This window comes from Leucopleurus acutus, assembly GCF_964270905.1.
Source record: "Leucopleurus acutus genome assembly, chromosome: X".
Classification (NCBI taxonomy): Eukaryota; Metazoa; Chordata; class Mammalia; order Artiodactyla; family Delphinidae; genus Leucopleurus; species Leucopleurus acutus.
In genome coordinates, this window is record NC_139148.1 from 67,626,082 (window position 1) to 67,644,133 (window position 18,052).

Consider the following 18,052-nt stretch of genomic DNA (forward strand, 5'->3'; position numbering starts at 1 on the left):
ATGCTACCAGAAAACTACTAGAGCTAATCAATGAATTTGGTAAAGTGGCAGGATACAAAATTAATGCACAGAAATCTCTGGCATTCCTATATACTAATGATGAGAAATCTGAAAGTGAAATCAAGAAAACACTCCCATTTACCACTGCAACAAAAAGAATAAAATATCTAGGAATAAACCTACCTAAGGAGACAAAAGACCTGTATGCAGAAAATTATAAGACACTGATGAAAGAAATTAAAGATGATACAAATAGATGGAGAGATATACCATGTTCTTGGATTGGAAGAATCCACATTGTGAAAATGACTCTACTACCCAAAGCAATCTATAGATTCAATGCAATCCCTATCAAACTACCACTGGCATTTTTCACAGAACTAGAACAAAAAATTTTGCAATTTGTATGGAAACACAAAAGACCCCGAATAGCCAAAGCAATCTTGAGAACGAAAGAAGGAACTGGAGGAATCAGGCTCCCTGACTTCAAACTATACTACAAAGCTACAGTTATCAAGACGGTATGGTACTGGCACAAAAACAGAAAGATAGATCAATGGAACAGGATAGAAAGCCCAGAGATAAACCCATGCACATATGGACACCTTATCTTTGATAAAGGTGGCAGTAATGTACAGTGGAGAAAGGACAGCCTCTTCAATAAGTGGTGCTGGGAAAACTGGACAGGTACATGTAAAAGTATGAGATTAGATCACTCCCTAACACCATACACAAAAATAAGCTCAAAATGGATTAAAGACCTAAATGTAAGGCCAGAAACTATCCAACTCTTAGAGGAAAACATAGGCAGAACACTCTATGACATAAATCACAGCAAGATCCTTTCTGACCCACCTCCTAGAGTAATGGAAATAAAAACAAAAATAAACAAATGGGACCTAATGAAACTTCAAAGCTTTTGCACAGCAAAGGAAACCATAAACAAGACCAAAAGACAACCCTCAGAATGGGAGAAAATATTTGCAAATGAAGCAACCGACAAAGGATTAATCTCCAAATTTACAAGCAGCTCATGCAACTCAATAACAAGAAAACAAACAACCCAATCCAAAAATGGGCAGAAGACCTAAACAGACATTTCTCCAAAGAAGATATACAGACTGCCAACAAACACATGAAAGAATGCTCAACATCATTAATCATTAGAGAAATGCAAATCAAAACTACAATGAGATATCATCTCACACCAGTCAGAATGGCCATCATCAAAAAATCTAGAAACAATAAATGCTGGAGAGAGTGTGGAGAAAAGGGAACACTCTTGCACTGCTGGTGGGAATGTGAATTGGTTCAGCCACTATGGAGAACAGTATGGAGGTTCCTTAAAAAACTACAAATAGAACTACCATATGACCCAGCAATCCCACTACTGGGCATATACCCTGAGAAAACCAAAATTCAAAAAGAGTCATGTACCAAAATGTTCATTGCAGCTCTATTTACAATAGCCCGGAGATGGAAACAACCTAAGTGCCCGTCATCGGATGAATGGATAAAGAAGATGTGGCACATATATACAATGGAATATTACTCAGCCATAAAAAGAAACGAAATTGAGCTATTTGTAATGAGGTGGATAGACCTAGAGTCTGTCATACAGAGTGAAGTAAGTCAGAAAGAAAAAGACAAATACCGTATGCTAACACATATATATGGAATTTAAGAAAAAAAATGTCATGAAGAACCTAGGGGTAAAGCAGGAATAAAGATGCAGACCTCCTAGAGAATGGACTTGAGGTCATGGGGAGGGGGAAGGGTGAGCTGTGACAGGGCGAGAGAGAGTCATGGGCATATACACACTAACAAACGTAGTAAGGTAGATAGCTAGTGGGAAGCAGCCACATGGCACAGAGATATTGGCTCGGTGCTTTGTGACAGCCTGGAGGGGTGGGATAGGGAGGGTGGGAGGGAGGGAGATGCAACAGGGAAGACATATGGGAACATATGTTTATGTATGACTGATTCACTTTGTTATAAAGCAGAAACTAACACACCATTGTAAAGCAATTATACCCCAATAAAGATGTTAAAAAAAAAAAAAAAGAAGATGTGGCACATATATACAATGGAATATTACTCAGCCATAAAAAGAAACGAAATTGAGCTATTTGTAATGAGGTGGATAGACCTAGAGTCTGTCATACAGAGTGAAGTAAGTCAGAAAGAAAAAGACAAATACTGTATGCTAACACATATATATGGAATTTAAGAAAAAAGATGTCATGAAGAACCTAGGGGTAAAGCTGGAATAAAGACGCAGACCTCCTAGAGAACGGACTTGAGGTTATGGGGAGGGGGAAGGGTGAGCTGTGACAGGGCGAGAGAGAGTCATGGGCATATACACACTAACAAACGTAGTAAGGTAGATAGCTAGTGGGAAGCAGCTGCATGGCACAGGGATATTGGCTCGGTGCATTGTGACAGCCTGGAGGGGTGGGATAGGGAGGGTGGGAGGGAGGGAGACGCAAGAGGGAAGACATATGGGAACATATGTTTATGTATGACTGATTCGCTTTGTTATAAAGCAGAAACTAACACACCATTGTAAAGCAATTATACCCCAATAAAGATGTTAAAAAAAAATTAAAAAAAAAAGACTTAATGGCCTTATCATAGTAGAATTCTTTTGGAAGATCCTATTAAAAACAATTAAACATTTGATATATGCTGAACACAGACGGTACAGAGGAAACTTTTTAAACACTCCTGCCTCCCTCAGTCACCTTCCTTCATTTCTTATCACACACTAACCAAATCTATCTCCAGAGATTTTTAAGAAAATACTAAGATGATTGGAACAAAGTCATATTTTTATGAGCATGACAAAGAGCTGGATGTTCTAAAGGTCCTTGAAGCACTAAATTCTAGGGTCAAAAACCTAACTCTGACCATTGGTGATATTTTTATCCACATTACATAATTGTAGGACTTGTAGATATTAAATCAAGATTATTTCAAAAGCATCTCAATAATTTCTTACCCAGCTTCATCTGCCATTCTTGAAGCAGCATATCCACCCTGGTTCTAGAATAAAAAAATGAGAATTTGTATTTGAATGGTATTTGCTTTTTGGGTAGTTTTTGTTTCTGACCTAGCTTTAAAAAGGGGGAACTGATCTACAGTTTTTAAAAGAAAGTTTTAAAAAAAATTTTTACCACCAGAGGGAGCTGAATTATCTCATAAAATGATTTATTTATGAATAATGTTAAATTATAAAGCCTTAAACTATGAGGTTATGTGAAAAATATTCACAGTGATATTCACATATAATTTGAATCTGAGTAATGTAGCTCTCTAATGGAGCGAACCAACTTTGCTGGTATTTAAAATGTAACAGACTTAAATTTTAGATTAATCATAACTGTCCTTTCTGCTAGTTGATGCAAATTTGATATTAAGGATTACTTTTTAAAGTATCTAGAGATGAATAAAATATAAGTATTGAGATATTTACAACAGTACAGGAGTTCTCAGAGAATAGAGTCCAATTAATTAAAAAAAACTTGTTTTTAACTTATTTAAAATATTTTGAACATACAGGTAGGAGCTCTGAGACATAGTTACAGCTCTACCACAAGGTGCCAAATTTTAAGCAAACCTCTAATAATGTTGTTGGGCCTTAGTCTCTCTTGTCTTTCATTCACCTTCAAAATATAAAAAAGTTCAGAAAATAATAGATCAAATACTTTTGTGCATTTAGATTGTGTTGTTTTTACTTCATATCTAAAATACCATTATTTGTGTTTTTAAAATTTACTTAAATGGCATTATACTAAGTATACTATTCCGCAACTTGTTTTTTTAATTCAACCTTATAAGATCTAATTATATTGAGATCTAGAGCTCTAGTTCATTAACTTTCACTCCTGTATAGTACTGTAATATAAAATACTCTCAACTGTATTTATCCATTTTATTTCTGGACATTTAGACATTTTCCCCTAATTTCTCCTGATTATAGACAATAGTGCAATGAACATTCTTATGTAGAAGTATGTTTATACACATGTAGGTCTTTTGTGTATAAATTTAAAAATAGAAGTACTAGGTTATAGGTCACATGCATTTTCATATACTCTGATTTATTCAACAAATATTAACTGAGCACCTACTTTATGCCAGATATCATTTTAAGCGTTAGGGATACATCAGTAAACAAAAATAATTAAAAATATCCCTGCCTTCATTAAGCTTACATTCTAGTGTGTGCACATGAAAGGGAGGGGCAAATAAAAACTTTTTAAATTATGTGGTTTATTAGAAGGTGATATGTACAATGAAGAAAAATAAAGCAGGGATGGTAGATAGGGAGTACAGCGCTTGGTGGATGTGCCACTGGTGTACTTCTAAGTAGGATGATCTTAAAAGACCTCACTGAGAAAATGACATTTGAACAAAGAACTGAAGGAGGTGGGGGAGTGGGCAATGAGGATGAGTGCAAGACAGATGAAGAAGATTCAGGCAGAGGAACCTGCAAGTGAATGGCTTTGAGGAAGAAATGTACATGGTGTGTTTGAGAAATAACAAGGAAGCCAATATCTTAGTACAGTGATGAGCAATAATAGGAGATAAGGTCAGAGAAGCAGGATGAGGTAGATCCTAGAGGGCACTATAGGCCACCATAAAGAATTAGGCTTTTATTTTGAGAGACATGCAGAGCCACTGAAGGGTTCTGAGCAGAAGAATGACATGATCTGACTTGTTTTATCAGGATTGCTCTGGCTGCTATGTTAAGAATGGACTGTAGATATTACCGCATTGCTTTTCCAAAGTGAATATGCTAATTTAAATTCTAATTACTCATTAGCAAGGTATGAGAATTTGGGCATCTAAGCATGCCCATTTCTGTTGTAAATTTTGGTTGACTCTTTATGAAAAATGTTTTGTATATACTTGAATATCCCCAGCACCTAGCACAATACCTGAAACAGGAGAAGGTGCTTAGCAAATGTTAGGTGAATGAATCTCAAGATTTTTCAGAGCTAAAAGGCATTTAGATATCATCAAATCCAACCCTACATTTTACAGCTATGAATACTGAGGCCCAAGGTAGTGAGTATCTTAAGGTCCCAAACTTAATTAGTGGCAGAGTAGGGATTAGAAATCCAAGTGTCCTGACTTCAAGTCATTTTTCCTGTCCCCTTGTGTTTTCCTAATCTTGACCATAAAATCACCTGGAAACCACCTAAGGTGCCTGAATAAGAATCAGAAACTCTAGGACAGTGCTTCTCAAAATCAGGGCATAAATATCACCTGTAAATCTTATTAAAATGATTCCAATTCAATATATCTGTGGATAGGGTCTGAATTTCTGCATTCCTAATAAGCTCCCAGATGATACAGATGTTCCTGATTTTTGCACCACACTTTGGGGAAGCAAGGCTCTGGAGGAGGTATAAAAGTAATGACTAAATATATGCTCTCTATAAGACATATACATGAATACTTTCTTCTTAACTCTAAAACATGAATATAAGCTTGTTCTCTTATTATTTACCTCTTAGTGAAAGGCATCACCTTCAGTAAAATTCTGATGGATGGCTATTGATTTTTCTCCTAACCTGTTTTGTAAATTATCCATATTATCATCTTATGTAGTGATAACAAGTTTTTTGTTTATTTGATGAACTATGTGATAGGTGCTGGGATCAAAAAGAAGATTGGTAATGATATAAATCTTCTATTTTAATATTCAAGTTTCACAAAATCTTTATTTCTGGCTCACATGACATCCAAACTAGTTTCAAATTTAATTTTCTCTGTAGCACATCTCTAAGTTGCAGATGCAACAACATCCTAGAAAACATCCTAGTTTTCTGAAAAATAATTGATCTTGTAATTTACTATTTGTTCATCTGTGATCTGTGCCTAATAACATACCTAAAGAGCAGGCAGGAAGCAGACTATCTGCAATGAGATGACTTAACTGGGGTTAGGATATTACCTAATACCCACTGGCCTCAGTGAGTCCCTAGTTCAATGCTTTTATCAATAAGGACCACTGGCAGCAGGGCAGAACCAAGTTCCATACTCTCTAGACATGTGACCTATAATAATTCTTAGAACTTCAAAACAAGATAGGAAATGTCATCTTCTAACATGTCCTTAGGAATCCAGGGTCAGAGCATAACTTCCTACTTGCATTTTGGGGATACACCATGTTTACTTCACATTCTAGAGATGATTTAGGTTCACAAAGCCATTATATTTTGAAGTTGGGTAATTTTTAAAAGTTAGCGTAAGTAGAGAAACTATTCTTACTTGTGGTGTTGTTAGGGTTGTAGTACTACTCATTGTGTCTTCCATTTGTTGCGTTTGAACATCCAGTGTTTCAAACTGCTGTTCAAATTTGTCCATCAGGGCAGAAATCTGCAAAAAGAAATATGGTCATAAGAAAAAAACTTACTCTGAAAAGATATTATCTGAACATCAATATATTTATTTATCTTTTTTACCTTTTCAAGGTTCATACTCCTCAATGTAGCATCCATAGACTTAACTACATTTGCCATGGACTTGGTTACCTATTGGGAGTATAAAAAAAGAAAAGACCGAGAATCCTATAATATAAACAACCTCAAAATTTATGTAGTTTCTTATATTACTTGTAGATCATCTTATAAAATTTATCTACCGTTTCCTTAACAGTAAAAGTACACTATGTATTTCTGGTTTAGGCATCGACTATCTTTTATCTTTGACTATTCATTGGAAGACAACTAATTAGACCTTAGCTGAAAAGCCACTGCCAAAATCGGTTTCCTCAGTAAGCATTTTGACTATCTTTCTCCTGCCCAGGAAGGCGAGTACCTTTGTAACACTTTGCAGTAGATTTAGATTTCTGACAATTCTTAATACCTCCAATAACTTAAATCAAGAGTTCCTATTATTTACAGATATTAAGGCTTACCTTGCCCATTGTAACTGCAGTTTGAACTCTGGCTGCCACAGCATCAACCCTAGCACTCATTCTCAAGAAATTAATTGTTTGGTTCTTCTGGCGGATTGCATTTTCAGCATGTCTTGCAACTTCTGTATTGCCTTTCTGAATGGCCTGTTTTAAACACAGCAAAAGTAAACAGTGAAGACAAACACCAAAAATAAATATAGGGAGCAAAAGTAGATATTTTAGAAAGAGGAAAACAATGCCCAACTAACATATTTTTAATATTTAAGAGCTTTTACAATTAGTATTTTTAGGAAATAAAAGGAGAATTTATAGTCCTTTAATTTTTTATTTATGACTAAAAGATATATACTCATTAACATTTTAAGAAATTAGAATATGAAGTTTAAAATTTTTCCCATAATCACTCAGCCATTACCACTATTAATATTTCAGTATAAAGTATTCCAAGTACATAAACCTATTTATTGAAATATTACACTATAAATTACAAGAGTACTGTACATCAGAGCATACTGTTTTCTCACCTAATTAAAAATTTTTTAAGTCAATAAATATATAACTACATCATCACTCTAAAGACTGTGTTTAAAAAAAAAAAAGGCTGTGTTGTATGGATGTACCATTAATCAGGGCTTTCCTCGTGTGTGGTAAAAACACTACTGATAGTACATAAAATTATTTTAGATGTTACACAGACATAAGTATCTTCATTTTAATCATGCATTTATTTAAATGTATATCTGAAATGGATATGACTAGCACAGATCCATGCTTTCTGCTATACTGTAATAGCTATGGCAGCCGCATAGCACAGGGAGATCAGCTCGGTGCTTTGTGACCGCCTGGAGGGGTGGGATAGGGAGGGTGGGAGGGAGGGAGACGCAAGCGGGAAGAGATATGGGAATATATGTATATATATAACTGATTCATTTTGTTGTGAAGCTGAAACTAACATACCATTGTAAAGCAATTATACTCCAATAAAGATGTTAAAAAAAAAAGTCAATTTAAAGAAAAATGTTAAATAGCTCAGATGGCACCCCAGTATAGCAAAATCGATAGGGTACATAAGTGACTGAAATTAGAGCACATGGATCAGTTAAGATCCCTGTTTGCTGGGTATTTAGTTTGTTTCCAATTCTTCAATAATATAAACACCAATGTGATAAATACATTAGTATATGCAACCTCAAACACTTTTCAAGTTTTTTTCCCTAGTTAACATCCATAACTACATATAGCTACAATTTTTTTCTTGTGATGAGAACTTTTAAGATCTCTTAGCAACTTTCAAATATATAATAAAGTATTATTAACTGTAGTCACCACACTGTACATTATATTCCCAGGACTTATTTTATAACTGATAGTTTGTACCTTTCAGCCATCTTCACCCATTTCACACACACCCACCCCCCACCTCCTTCCTCTGGCAACCACAAATCTATTCTCTTTATCCATGAGTTTTTTTTTTTTAAGATTCCACATAAGTTAGATCACATGGCATCTGCCTTTCTCTCTCTGACTTATTTCACTTAGCATAATATGCTCAAGGTCCATCCATGTTGTTGCAAATGGCAGGATTTCCTTGTTTATGGGTGAATAATATTCAACTTTATATATATATATATATATATATATATATATATTCCAAATTTTCTTTTTCCATTCATCTATTGATGGACACTTAGGTTGTTTTCATGTCTTTCTTAAAAAATTAATTTATTTTATTTATTTTTGGCTGCATTGGGTCTTCATCACAGTGTGCGGGCTCCTCATTGTGGTGGCTTGTCTTGTTGCAGAGCATGGGCTCTAGGCGCGCAGGCTTCAGCAGTTGTGGCATGTGTGCTCAGTAGTTGTGGCTCATGGGCTCTATAGCACAGGCTCGGTACTTGTGGCACATTGGCCTAGTTGCTCTGTAGCATGTGGGATCCTTCCTGGACCAGGGCTTGAATCCATGCCCCCTGCATTGGCCAGTGGATTCTTAAGCACTGCACCACCAGGGAAGCCCCGCATGTCTTGGCTACTGTAAATAATGCTGCAATGAACATGGGGGTGTATATATCTTTCTGAGTTAGTGTTTTTGTTTCCTTCAGATAAATACCCAGAAGTGGAATTGCTGGACCATTTGGTAGGTTGTAATTTTCACTTTTCAAGGAACATCCATACTGTTTTCCATAGTGGCGGCACCAATTTATATTCCCACCAATAGTGCACAAGGGTTCCCTTTGCTCCACAACCTCTCCAACACTTTTTGCTTTTTGTCTTTTGTGTGTGTGTGTGTGTGTGTGTGTGTGTGTGTGTGTGTGTGTGTGTGGTACGCAGGCCTCTCACTGTTGTGGCCTCTCATGTTGCAGAGCACAGGCTCCGGACGTGCAGGCCCAGCAGCCATGGCTCACAGGCCTAGCCGCTCTGCGGCATGTAGGATCTTCCTGGACCGGGGCATGAACCCGTGTCCCCTGCATTGGCAGGCGGACTCTCAACCACTGCGCCACCAGGGAAGCCACTTTTTGTCTTTTTGATGACAGTCATTCTAACAGGTGTGAAGTGATGTCTTATTGTGTTTTGATTTGCATTTCCCTGATGATGCGTGATATTGAGAACATTTTCATGTACCTGTTGGCAAATTGGTATGTCTTTTTATGAAAAATGTATATTCAGATCCTCTACACATTTTTAAATCAGATTGTTTGGTATTTTGCTTTTGACTTGTATAAATTCTTTACATATTTCAGATATAAACGCCTTATCAGCTGTATGGTTTTCAAATATTTTCTCCCACTCAGTAAGTTGCCTTTTAAATTTTTTCATGGCTTCCTTTGCTGTGCAGCAGCTTTTTTGTTGGATGAAGTCCCACGTCTTTAATTTTGCTTTTGTTGCCTCTGCTTTTGGTGTCGATTCCAAAAAATCACTGCCAAGACCAGTATCAAGGAGTTTACCATCTACGTTTTCTTCTAGAGTTTTATGACTTCACGTTTAAAGTTCAAGTCTTTAATCCATTTTGAGATAACTGCTGTATATGTTGTAAGACAGTGGTCCAGTTTTATTCTTTTGCATGTGGCTGTCCAGCTTTCCCAACACTATTTACTGAAGAGACTGTCCTTTCCCCATTGTATATTCTTGGGTCCTTTGTTGCAAATAAATTACCATAAATGTGTGGGTTTATTTCTGATTTCTCTATTCTGTTTCATTGATCTACGTGTCTGTTTTTATGTCAATATCATGCTGTCTCATTTACCACAGCTTGGTAATATAGTTTGAAATCAGGAAGCATGATGTTTGAGCCTTGTTCTTTCTCAAGATGGCCTTGGATATTCAGAGTCTTTTGTGGTTCCATATAAATTTTAGGACTGTTTGTTCTATTTCTATGAAAACTGCCATTGGCATCTTCATAGGGATTGAACTGAATTTGTAGATTGCTTTGAGCAGTATGGACATTCTAACAATATTAATTGTTCCAACCCATGAGAATGGAATATCTTTCCATCTATTTGCATCTTCTTCAATTTCTTTCATCAATGTCTTATAGTTTTCAGTGTAGTCTTTCAGGTCCTTGGTTAAGTTTCCCTAGGTATTTTATTTTTAATGAAATTGTAAATAAGATTGTTTTCTTAACTTCTCTGATAGTTCATTATTAGTTATAGAAACACAACTGATTTTTGTATATTGATTTTGTATCCTGCAACATTATTGCATCTGTTTATTCTCATTTTTTTTTGGTGGATTCTTCTATATATAATGCCATGGGTTTTTTATATGTAATACATGTTATCTGCTAATAGAGACAGTTTTACTTCTTCCTTTCTGATTTGGATGTCTTTTATTTCTTTTTCTTGCCTAATTGCTCTGGCTAGGACTTCCAGCAGTATGTGGAACAGAAGTGGTAAAAGTCGGCATCCTTATCTTGATCTTAGAGGAAAACCTTTTAGCTTTTTTTCCTTGGGTATGATGCTAACTGTGGGCTTGTCATCTATGGCTTTCATTATGTTGAGGTACATTCCCCCTACATCCACTTTGTTGAGAGCTGTTATCATGAATGAATGTTGAATTTTGTCACATGCCTTTTCTGCATCTATTGAGATGATTATATGATTTTTATCCTTCATTTTGTTAGTGTGGTATATCACCCTGATTGACTTGTGGATGGTGAACCATCCCCACATCCCTGGAATAAATTCCATTTAATCATGGTGTATGACCCTTTTAATGCATTGTTGAATTTGGTTTGCTACTATTTTGTTGAGGATTTTTACATCTATGTTCATCAGGGCTATTGGCCTATAATGTTCTTTTCTTGTAGTTTCCTTGTCTGGTTTTGGTATCAGGGTAATGCTGGCCTCATAGAGTGAGTTTGGATGTGTCCCCTCCTCTTTAATTTTTTGGATGAGTGAATTTGAGGTTGATTGGGATTACAGTTGACCCTTGAACAACATGGGGCTAGGGGTGCCAAACCCCACTCAGTCAAAAATCCATGTATAACTTTACAGTTGGCCTTCTATATCTACAGTTCTGCATCTGTGGATTCAACCGACCATGAATAGTGTAGTACTATAGTACATCTTGGTTGAAAAAAATATGTGCACAAGTGGACCTGTGAAGTTCAAACCTGTGTTGTTCAAAGGTGTACTTTAATTCTTTAAATGTCTGGTATAATTCACCGGTAAAACTATCTGGGCCTGGACTTTGTTTGTTGGGAATATGCATGTTTTAATACTGCTGTGCTTGCCTGAGATTTGAAAATTCAAAAATTATTTTTAGGTTATTTCTAATTTCCTCAATATACAAAAATGTAAGACCAAAATCTTTTTTATGCTTTCTCTTTCCTTGAAATAGTTGGGCTTATACTTTTAGAAAAGGATGATGCTAATACATCAATTTTAAGTATTTTTTCTTCTAACGCAGCCTATTTCTTTCTCCTTTTCTGAAAGTTTTCTTCCCATAAAGTTTTCTCTATTAAGAGCATAAAATACCCAAAGTGACTCGATTTAAGGGTAGGATATACGCTATTACCAAAGATCAGAGTAAGTTAATAAAATATTAAAGATAGATATAAAAATACACGTGTGCAGAAAAGAGTTAACACAGCAAGCCTGAGTCTGCTGTCCTTCAAAACGTCTATTTGCAAGTTTGGCGTGTAATTAGCATCTAGGAACTTGGATTTGGGGAAGGTTTCCATCTTTCCCAGAACAGTTAAGAGTGGCTCACTGTGCCTAAACTCTTTATACAAACAATGTGGTTTATGCCAAACAATGGATTTCTTTCTGGGAGACTGGAATTTTGGTGTGTGCTAGGCAGAGGATCCCTGCGTGACTACCAATAGAAGCCTTGGACTCCCAGTCACAGGAGAACTTACTTGGTAGACAACATTTAACATATGTTGTCACAATTTGTTGCTGCAGGAATTAAGCTTCTCCTGTGTGTTTCCACTGAGAACTCTTGGAAGCTTAAGCCTGGATTCCTCCAGACATCGCCCCATGTGTTTTCCCTTTGTATCCTTTAGTGTAATATGTCATAGCCATGAGTCCAACTATATGCTGAGTCCTGTGAATCCTAGAAAATACACAATGCACAAGTCACAATATACATTAATTCTATGTACTATGTATATATAAAACTTATATTCAATGGAATATTACTCAGCCATAAAAAGAAATGAAATTGAGTTATTTGTAGTGAGGGGGATGGACCTAGAGTCTGTCATACAGAATGAAGTCAGTCAGAAAGAGAAAATCAAATACTGTATGCTAACACATATATATATGGAATCTTTAAAAAAATGGTTCTAATGAACCTAGGGGCAGGACAAGAATAAAGACGCAGATGTAGAGAATGGACTTGAGCACACGGGGAGGGGAAGGGTAAGCTGCAACGAAGTGAGAGAGTAGCACTGACATATATACACCATCAAATGTAAAACAGCTAGTGGGAAGCAGCCGCATAGCACAGGGAGATCAGCTGGGTGCTCTGTGACCACTTAGAGGGGTGGGATAGGGAGGGTGGGAAGGAGATGCAAGAGGGAGAGGATATGGGGATATATGTATACACATAGCTGATTCACTTTATTATACAGCAGAAACTGACACATGATTGTAAAGCAATTATACTCCAATAAAGATGTTAAAAAAATAAAAAACTTGGGCTTCCCTGGTGGCGCAGTGGTTGACAGTACACCTGCTGATGCAGGGGACACGGGTTCGTGCCCTGGTCCAGCAAGATCCCACATGCCGCAGAGCGGCTGGGCCCGTGAGCCATGGCCGCTGAGCCTGCGCGTCTGGAGCCTGTGCTCCGCAACGGGAGAGGCCGCAACAGTGAGAGGCCCACGTACCGCAAAAAAAAAAACCAAAACTTTAGAGACTAAAGAAATTCAAATGAGCCAAAAAATGTGAAATATTATTCTGACATACAGGCTTTATACTTCTCAGTAACAGTGGTTCTGGCTACAAACCAAAGGACAGTCATTAGATCTAGGCAACAGAACAGTTAGGTAACAGCACAGTTATACTCTGTGTTATGAGCCATACTTGCACACATAAGTAGAAATAAACAAAAAAGCCATTATTAATTATGTCAGATAATAAATAATTTACTTAATAGATATTTGGCTTAAAATGCTAAAGCCAGTAATCCTTCTTCAATGTAAAATAAACTAAAACAACCACTCTTCCATCATATAACTGTGCTCATTTCATGAGTTTAAAAAAAAGTAAAAAGATTAAAAATTACTTACCTTGGGGCTTCCCTGGTGGCGCAGTGGTTGAGAGTCCGCCTGTTGATGCAGGGGACATGGGTTCGTGCCCCAGTCCGGGAAGATCCCACATACTGTGGAGCAGCTGGGCCCAGGAGCCATGGCCACTGAGCCCGCGTGTCTGGAGCCTGTGCTCTGCAATGGGAGAGGCCACAACAGTGAGAGGTCCGCATACCACACACACACAAAAAAATTACTTACCTTTTTAATCTTGGCCTTTTCAGCCTTTTCTTCTTTATCACATTTCTTGGCATTCCTATTAAGTTCCTTTGCAGCAAACTTCAAATTAAATAGGTGTTCTGAAATTATATGTTAAGGTTTAAAAAAAAAAAGTCATTTCCCAACCTAACTGAAAACAAGATGTTAAAATTATAAAACTTATAAGATTATGCTATTTGAACCAAATATTCACAAAGTATTTGAGGAAACAGAACAATTTTTATCTCTTCCACATTTGTTTTCTGTTAAAATTAAGTTAATTATTTTAAGAAATAATTTTAGAAGAAAATAAGTAAGAAAAAGAAATAAATAAAACTTAATAATTTTAAGAAACTTAATTATTTCTATTAAAGCAAACTGATGGTTATCAAGGGGAAAGGTGGGGGAGGGATAAATTAGGAGTTTGGGATTAACATACACACTACTATATATAAAACAGATAATCAACAAGGACCTACTGTATAGCACAGGGAAATCTACTCAATACTCTGTAATAACCTATATGGGAAAAGAATCTGAAAAATAATATATGTATATGTTTAACTAAATCACTTGGCTGTATACCTGAAACTAACACAACATTGTAAATCAACCATACTCCAATATAAAATAAAAATTTTAAAAATTAAAGTAATGGCAAGAAAGATTAATTACAAAGGGAAAAAGAGCAACTTTATAGTAGAGAAACCTGGCAGATACCACCTTACCAAAGATAATATCACCAGTAATAAAACATTTCAACACCATTTACCTTCTGAAATGATGAACTGGGAAGAGTACAGCATACTTATACGGTGGTGTTGTCAAAAACATAACCTCAATTTACTCCAGAGAAACCGTCAGGGAATCCTATACTGAGAGAGACATTCTATGTAAGATATAACTGACCAGTGTTCTTGTCAAGCGTCAAGTTCATGTAAAGCAAAGAAAGACTGAAGAACTGTTATAGAATGGAGAAGACGAAGGAGCCATGCCAACTAAATGCAATGTGTGATTGGATTCTGAAACAGAAAAAGGACATTAGGGGAAAAACTGGTGAAATCCAAATAAGATCTGTAGTTTAGTTAATATTGTAGTGATGTGGATTTCCTTCGGTTTATGATTATGTTTATGTAAGGTGTTAACATTAGGAGAAGCTTGGTAAAGGGAATAAAAGAAATCTCTGTACATTTCTGCAATTTCTCTTTAAGTCTAAAACTATTTTAAGATTAAACATTTTTAATTAAAAATGACAAAAATATAATGGGAATAAGACCCAAATAAGCAATACCACAAATCTTTCATTTTCATGACACAAGCAAAAACAAATATGAAGTAATGCACATGAATCTGACAAAGCAATGTGGATTATTTCAAAACCAACTGCTTTATATCATGATTAAATCACTATTAAGAATGATTCTATGTGTTTTCTGCCCTTTAGAAAAAGGTAAAATCTATTTTTTTTAAACCCTGATTCTATATTTCTTTGGGACATTTATAAAGGATGCAGGGTTCATTTTTTTGAAAGGCACACATACACTATATAAAGAGCTAACTGTTAGTTTGATTATATCACTATCAGAAAATAAGCATTATTTGATTATTTACCAAAGCTAAACCATAAATTAACCTTGTTCATCTCTCAAAGGCTTCATGGTTTTAATTTAACACCTTATATTTAGGGATAATGAGAGGGATGACTTGCTACCATGAGTATTTTTCATCAACAACAGATATAACTAGAATTGTTAAGAAAATAAGTATATGTGTATGAATTTCTGGGTAGTTTTAATGTATCATATATGTTACATTTTTAAGTAAGATTTATCAATTTCAGCTAGGTAACTGAGAAAATTATAGCTCCTTTTATAAATAGGGTTTTTTAACCTAAGCACTACTGATATTTTGGGCTAGATAATACTTTGTTGTGGGGGATGTCTTATGTATTCTACGAAGTTTATAAGCATTCCTGGCTTTACCCACTAGATGACACTAGCAACCCCTCTGTTTTACGAATTACAATAACCAAAACTTTCTCCAGACATTGTCAAATGCTACCTGGGGAGGGGGGCAAAATCGAACCCTGCAGAGAACCTGAATCACTGAGATAGATGGAAATAAAGAAAAAGGTAATGATTTTTTTATTTTTCAAATCATCTCCCAAATAGAATTGCTGTCTCTGTAGAAAAAGTCACTATTGTTAAAAGCTGAAATAAGAAGCCAACTATTTTAGATGAATTCATATAATTTATATATTCATTGTTGTTTTTAAAGAATGATTTCAGTTTCCCTTAAACCTGAAATTTACTACAAACTGCAGATACTGAGGACTGACTACCTACTATAGCCAACTCTAATTTAATATTAATGGTTAAGAATGATCATGATATAAAATATTAGCCAAAAATATTAATAGGAGATCCATTACTAAAGTCCATTTAATACCATAAAGCTTTTCCCCCTTCATCCTAAAAAGACATGAACCACTTCCATTAATATGGAGGCCTACACATTTATAATAACACCTTGAAATACTGGATAAACTACAACAAATGCCCTTTTAAATACAGAGCTTAGATTGTAAAAATGGAAGGAAAATCCTCAGGAGACAGAAACAAGGAGGAAGAAGTAAATATTAGTAGTAGGTAAGCACTGAAGCCCCTGAAGACAAAGTCCCCTATGGAGCCCATGAGATGAGATGCTGGAACTTAATTTTCTGAATAAACCTAGAACCTTGAAGGCTACAACATTAGCATAAGGGTGTCACAGAAAGAAGTCTTATCAGCTGGCAAAGGAAGATGAGATGACAAGGTTAACTGTCATTATGGGCCTTGGCTCACAGCTGGGGGTGGAGCAAACTAGATAAAAGAAAATTAGACAAAGCTGAGGAGAAAATTAGCAAACTGGAGAGGCCCACATACAGCAAAAAAAAAAAAATTAGCAAACTGACTATAGATCTGAATTAAGATTAGAGTGAAAAAATAAGGTTAATATGAAAGAGAGGACAAGAAATAAAGAAAACAGAATAAAAAGGTCTAATATCTGCAATACCACAAAGATATAATAAAGACAATGTGCAAAATGTTACATTCAAAGAGATAATACCTGAGAGTCTTCCATAACTGATGAGAATAAAATCTTTAGACTCAAGAAGCACAAATAAACAAAAAAACAATCGCAAGCAGAACATATAAAAATCAATCCAGAGAGGCAGAGTCAAGATGGTGGTGTGGGAAGATGTGGAGTTAGCGTCCCCCCACAACTAGGGAGCCTGCCGGCCGCTGGTGGTATATTCTAATGCCCAAGGAGACAGGAGGAACCCCAGAGTGAACCAGTTTGCAGGATCTTGGTTCGCAAGCCTGGGGTTAGGCAGAAGCTACTGCGGTGGGAGCTCCAAGTCTGAAACACTGGACTAACAGAGAACTTCAGACCCCAGGGAATATTCACAGGAGTGAGGTCGCACAGAGCTCCCCATCTCAGCACCAAGACCCATCTCAGGTCTACCCAGTAGCCTACAAACTCCAGTGTTGGGAGCCTCAGGCCAAACAACCAGTAAAATAGCAGCACAATTTCACTCAAAAAAAAAAAAATAAGATGGCAAAAAATATGCCACAGATGAAGAAGCAAGGTAAAAATCTACAAGACCAAATAAATGAAGAAGAAATGGGCAATCTACCTGAAAAAGAATTCAGAGTAATGATAGTAAAAATCATCCAGAATCCCAGTAACAGAATGGAAGTACAGATTGAGAAAATACAAGAAATGTTTAACAAAGATCTAGAAGAACTAAAGAACAAACATAGATGAACAACACAATAACTGAAATGAAAAATACACTAGAAGGAATCAATAACAGAATAACTGAGGCAGAAGGAAGAATAAGTGAGCTGGAAGACAAAATGGTGGAAATAACTGCTGAGGAGCAGAATAAAGAAAAAAGAATGAAAAGAATCCAGAACAAGCTCAGACATCTCTGGGACAACACTAAACGCAACAACATTTGAATTATAGGGGTCCCAGAAGACAAAGAGAAAAAGAAAAGGTCTGAGAAAATATTTGAGGAGATTATAGTTGAAAACGTTCCTAACATGGGAAAGGAAATAGTCACCCAAGTCCCATACAGGATGTCCCATACAGGATGAACCCAAGGAAAAACACACCAAGACGCATATTAA

General features: G+C 36.1%; 1 protein-coding gene across 1 annotated transcript in view; it reads right to left on the reverse strand.

The window, feature by feature from the left end:
• LOC309978011 (charged multivesicular body protein 1B2-like) overlaps positions 1 to 18,052 on the reverse strand; it is a 39,127-nt gene that overhangs the window by 9,185 nt on the left and 11,890 nt on the right. The window contains exons 2-7 of the mRNA XM_082864380.1: positions 14,647 to 14,749; positions 13,659 to 13,975; positions 6,932 to 7,075; positions 6,477 to 6,545; positions 6,199 to 6,390; positions 3,002 to 3,045 (exon numbers count right to left, since the gene is read on the reverse strand). Coding sequence (XP_082720506.1) covers positions 3,002 to 3,045; positions 6,199 to 6,390; positions 6,477 to 6,545; positions 6,932 to 7,075; positions 13,659 to 13,975; positions 14,647 to 14,680 — 800 coding nt within the window. The 5' untranslated portion in view covers positions 14,681 to 14,749. The remainder of the gene's footprint in view (positions 1 to 3,001; positions 3,046 to 6,198; positions 6,391 to 6,476; positions 6,546 to 6,931; positions 7,076 to 13,658; positions 13,976 to 14,646; positions 14,750 to 18,052) is intronic.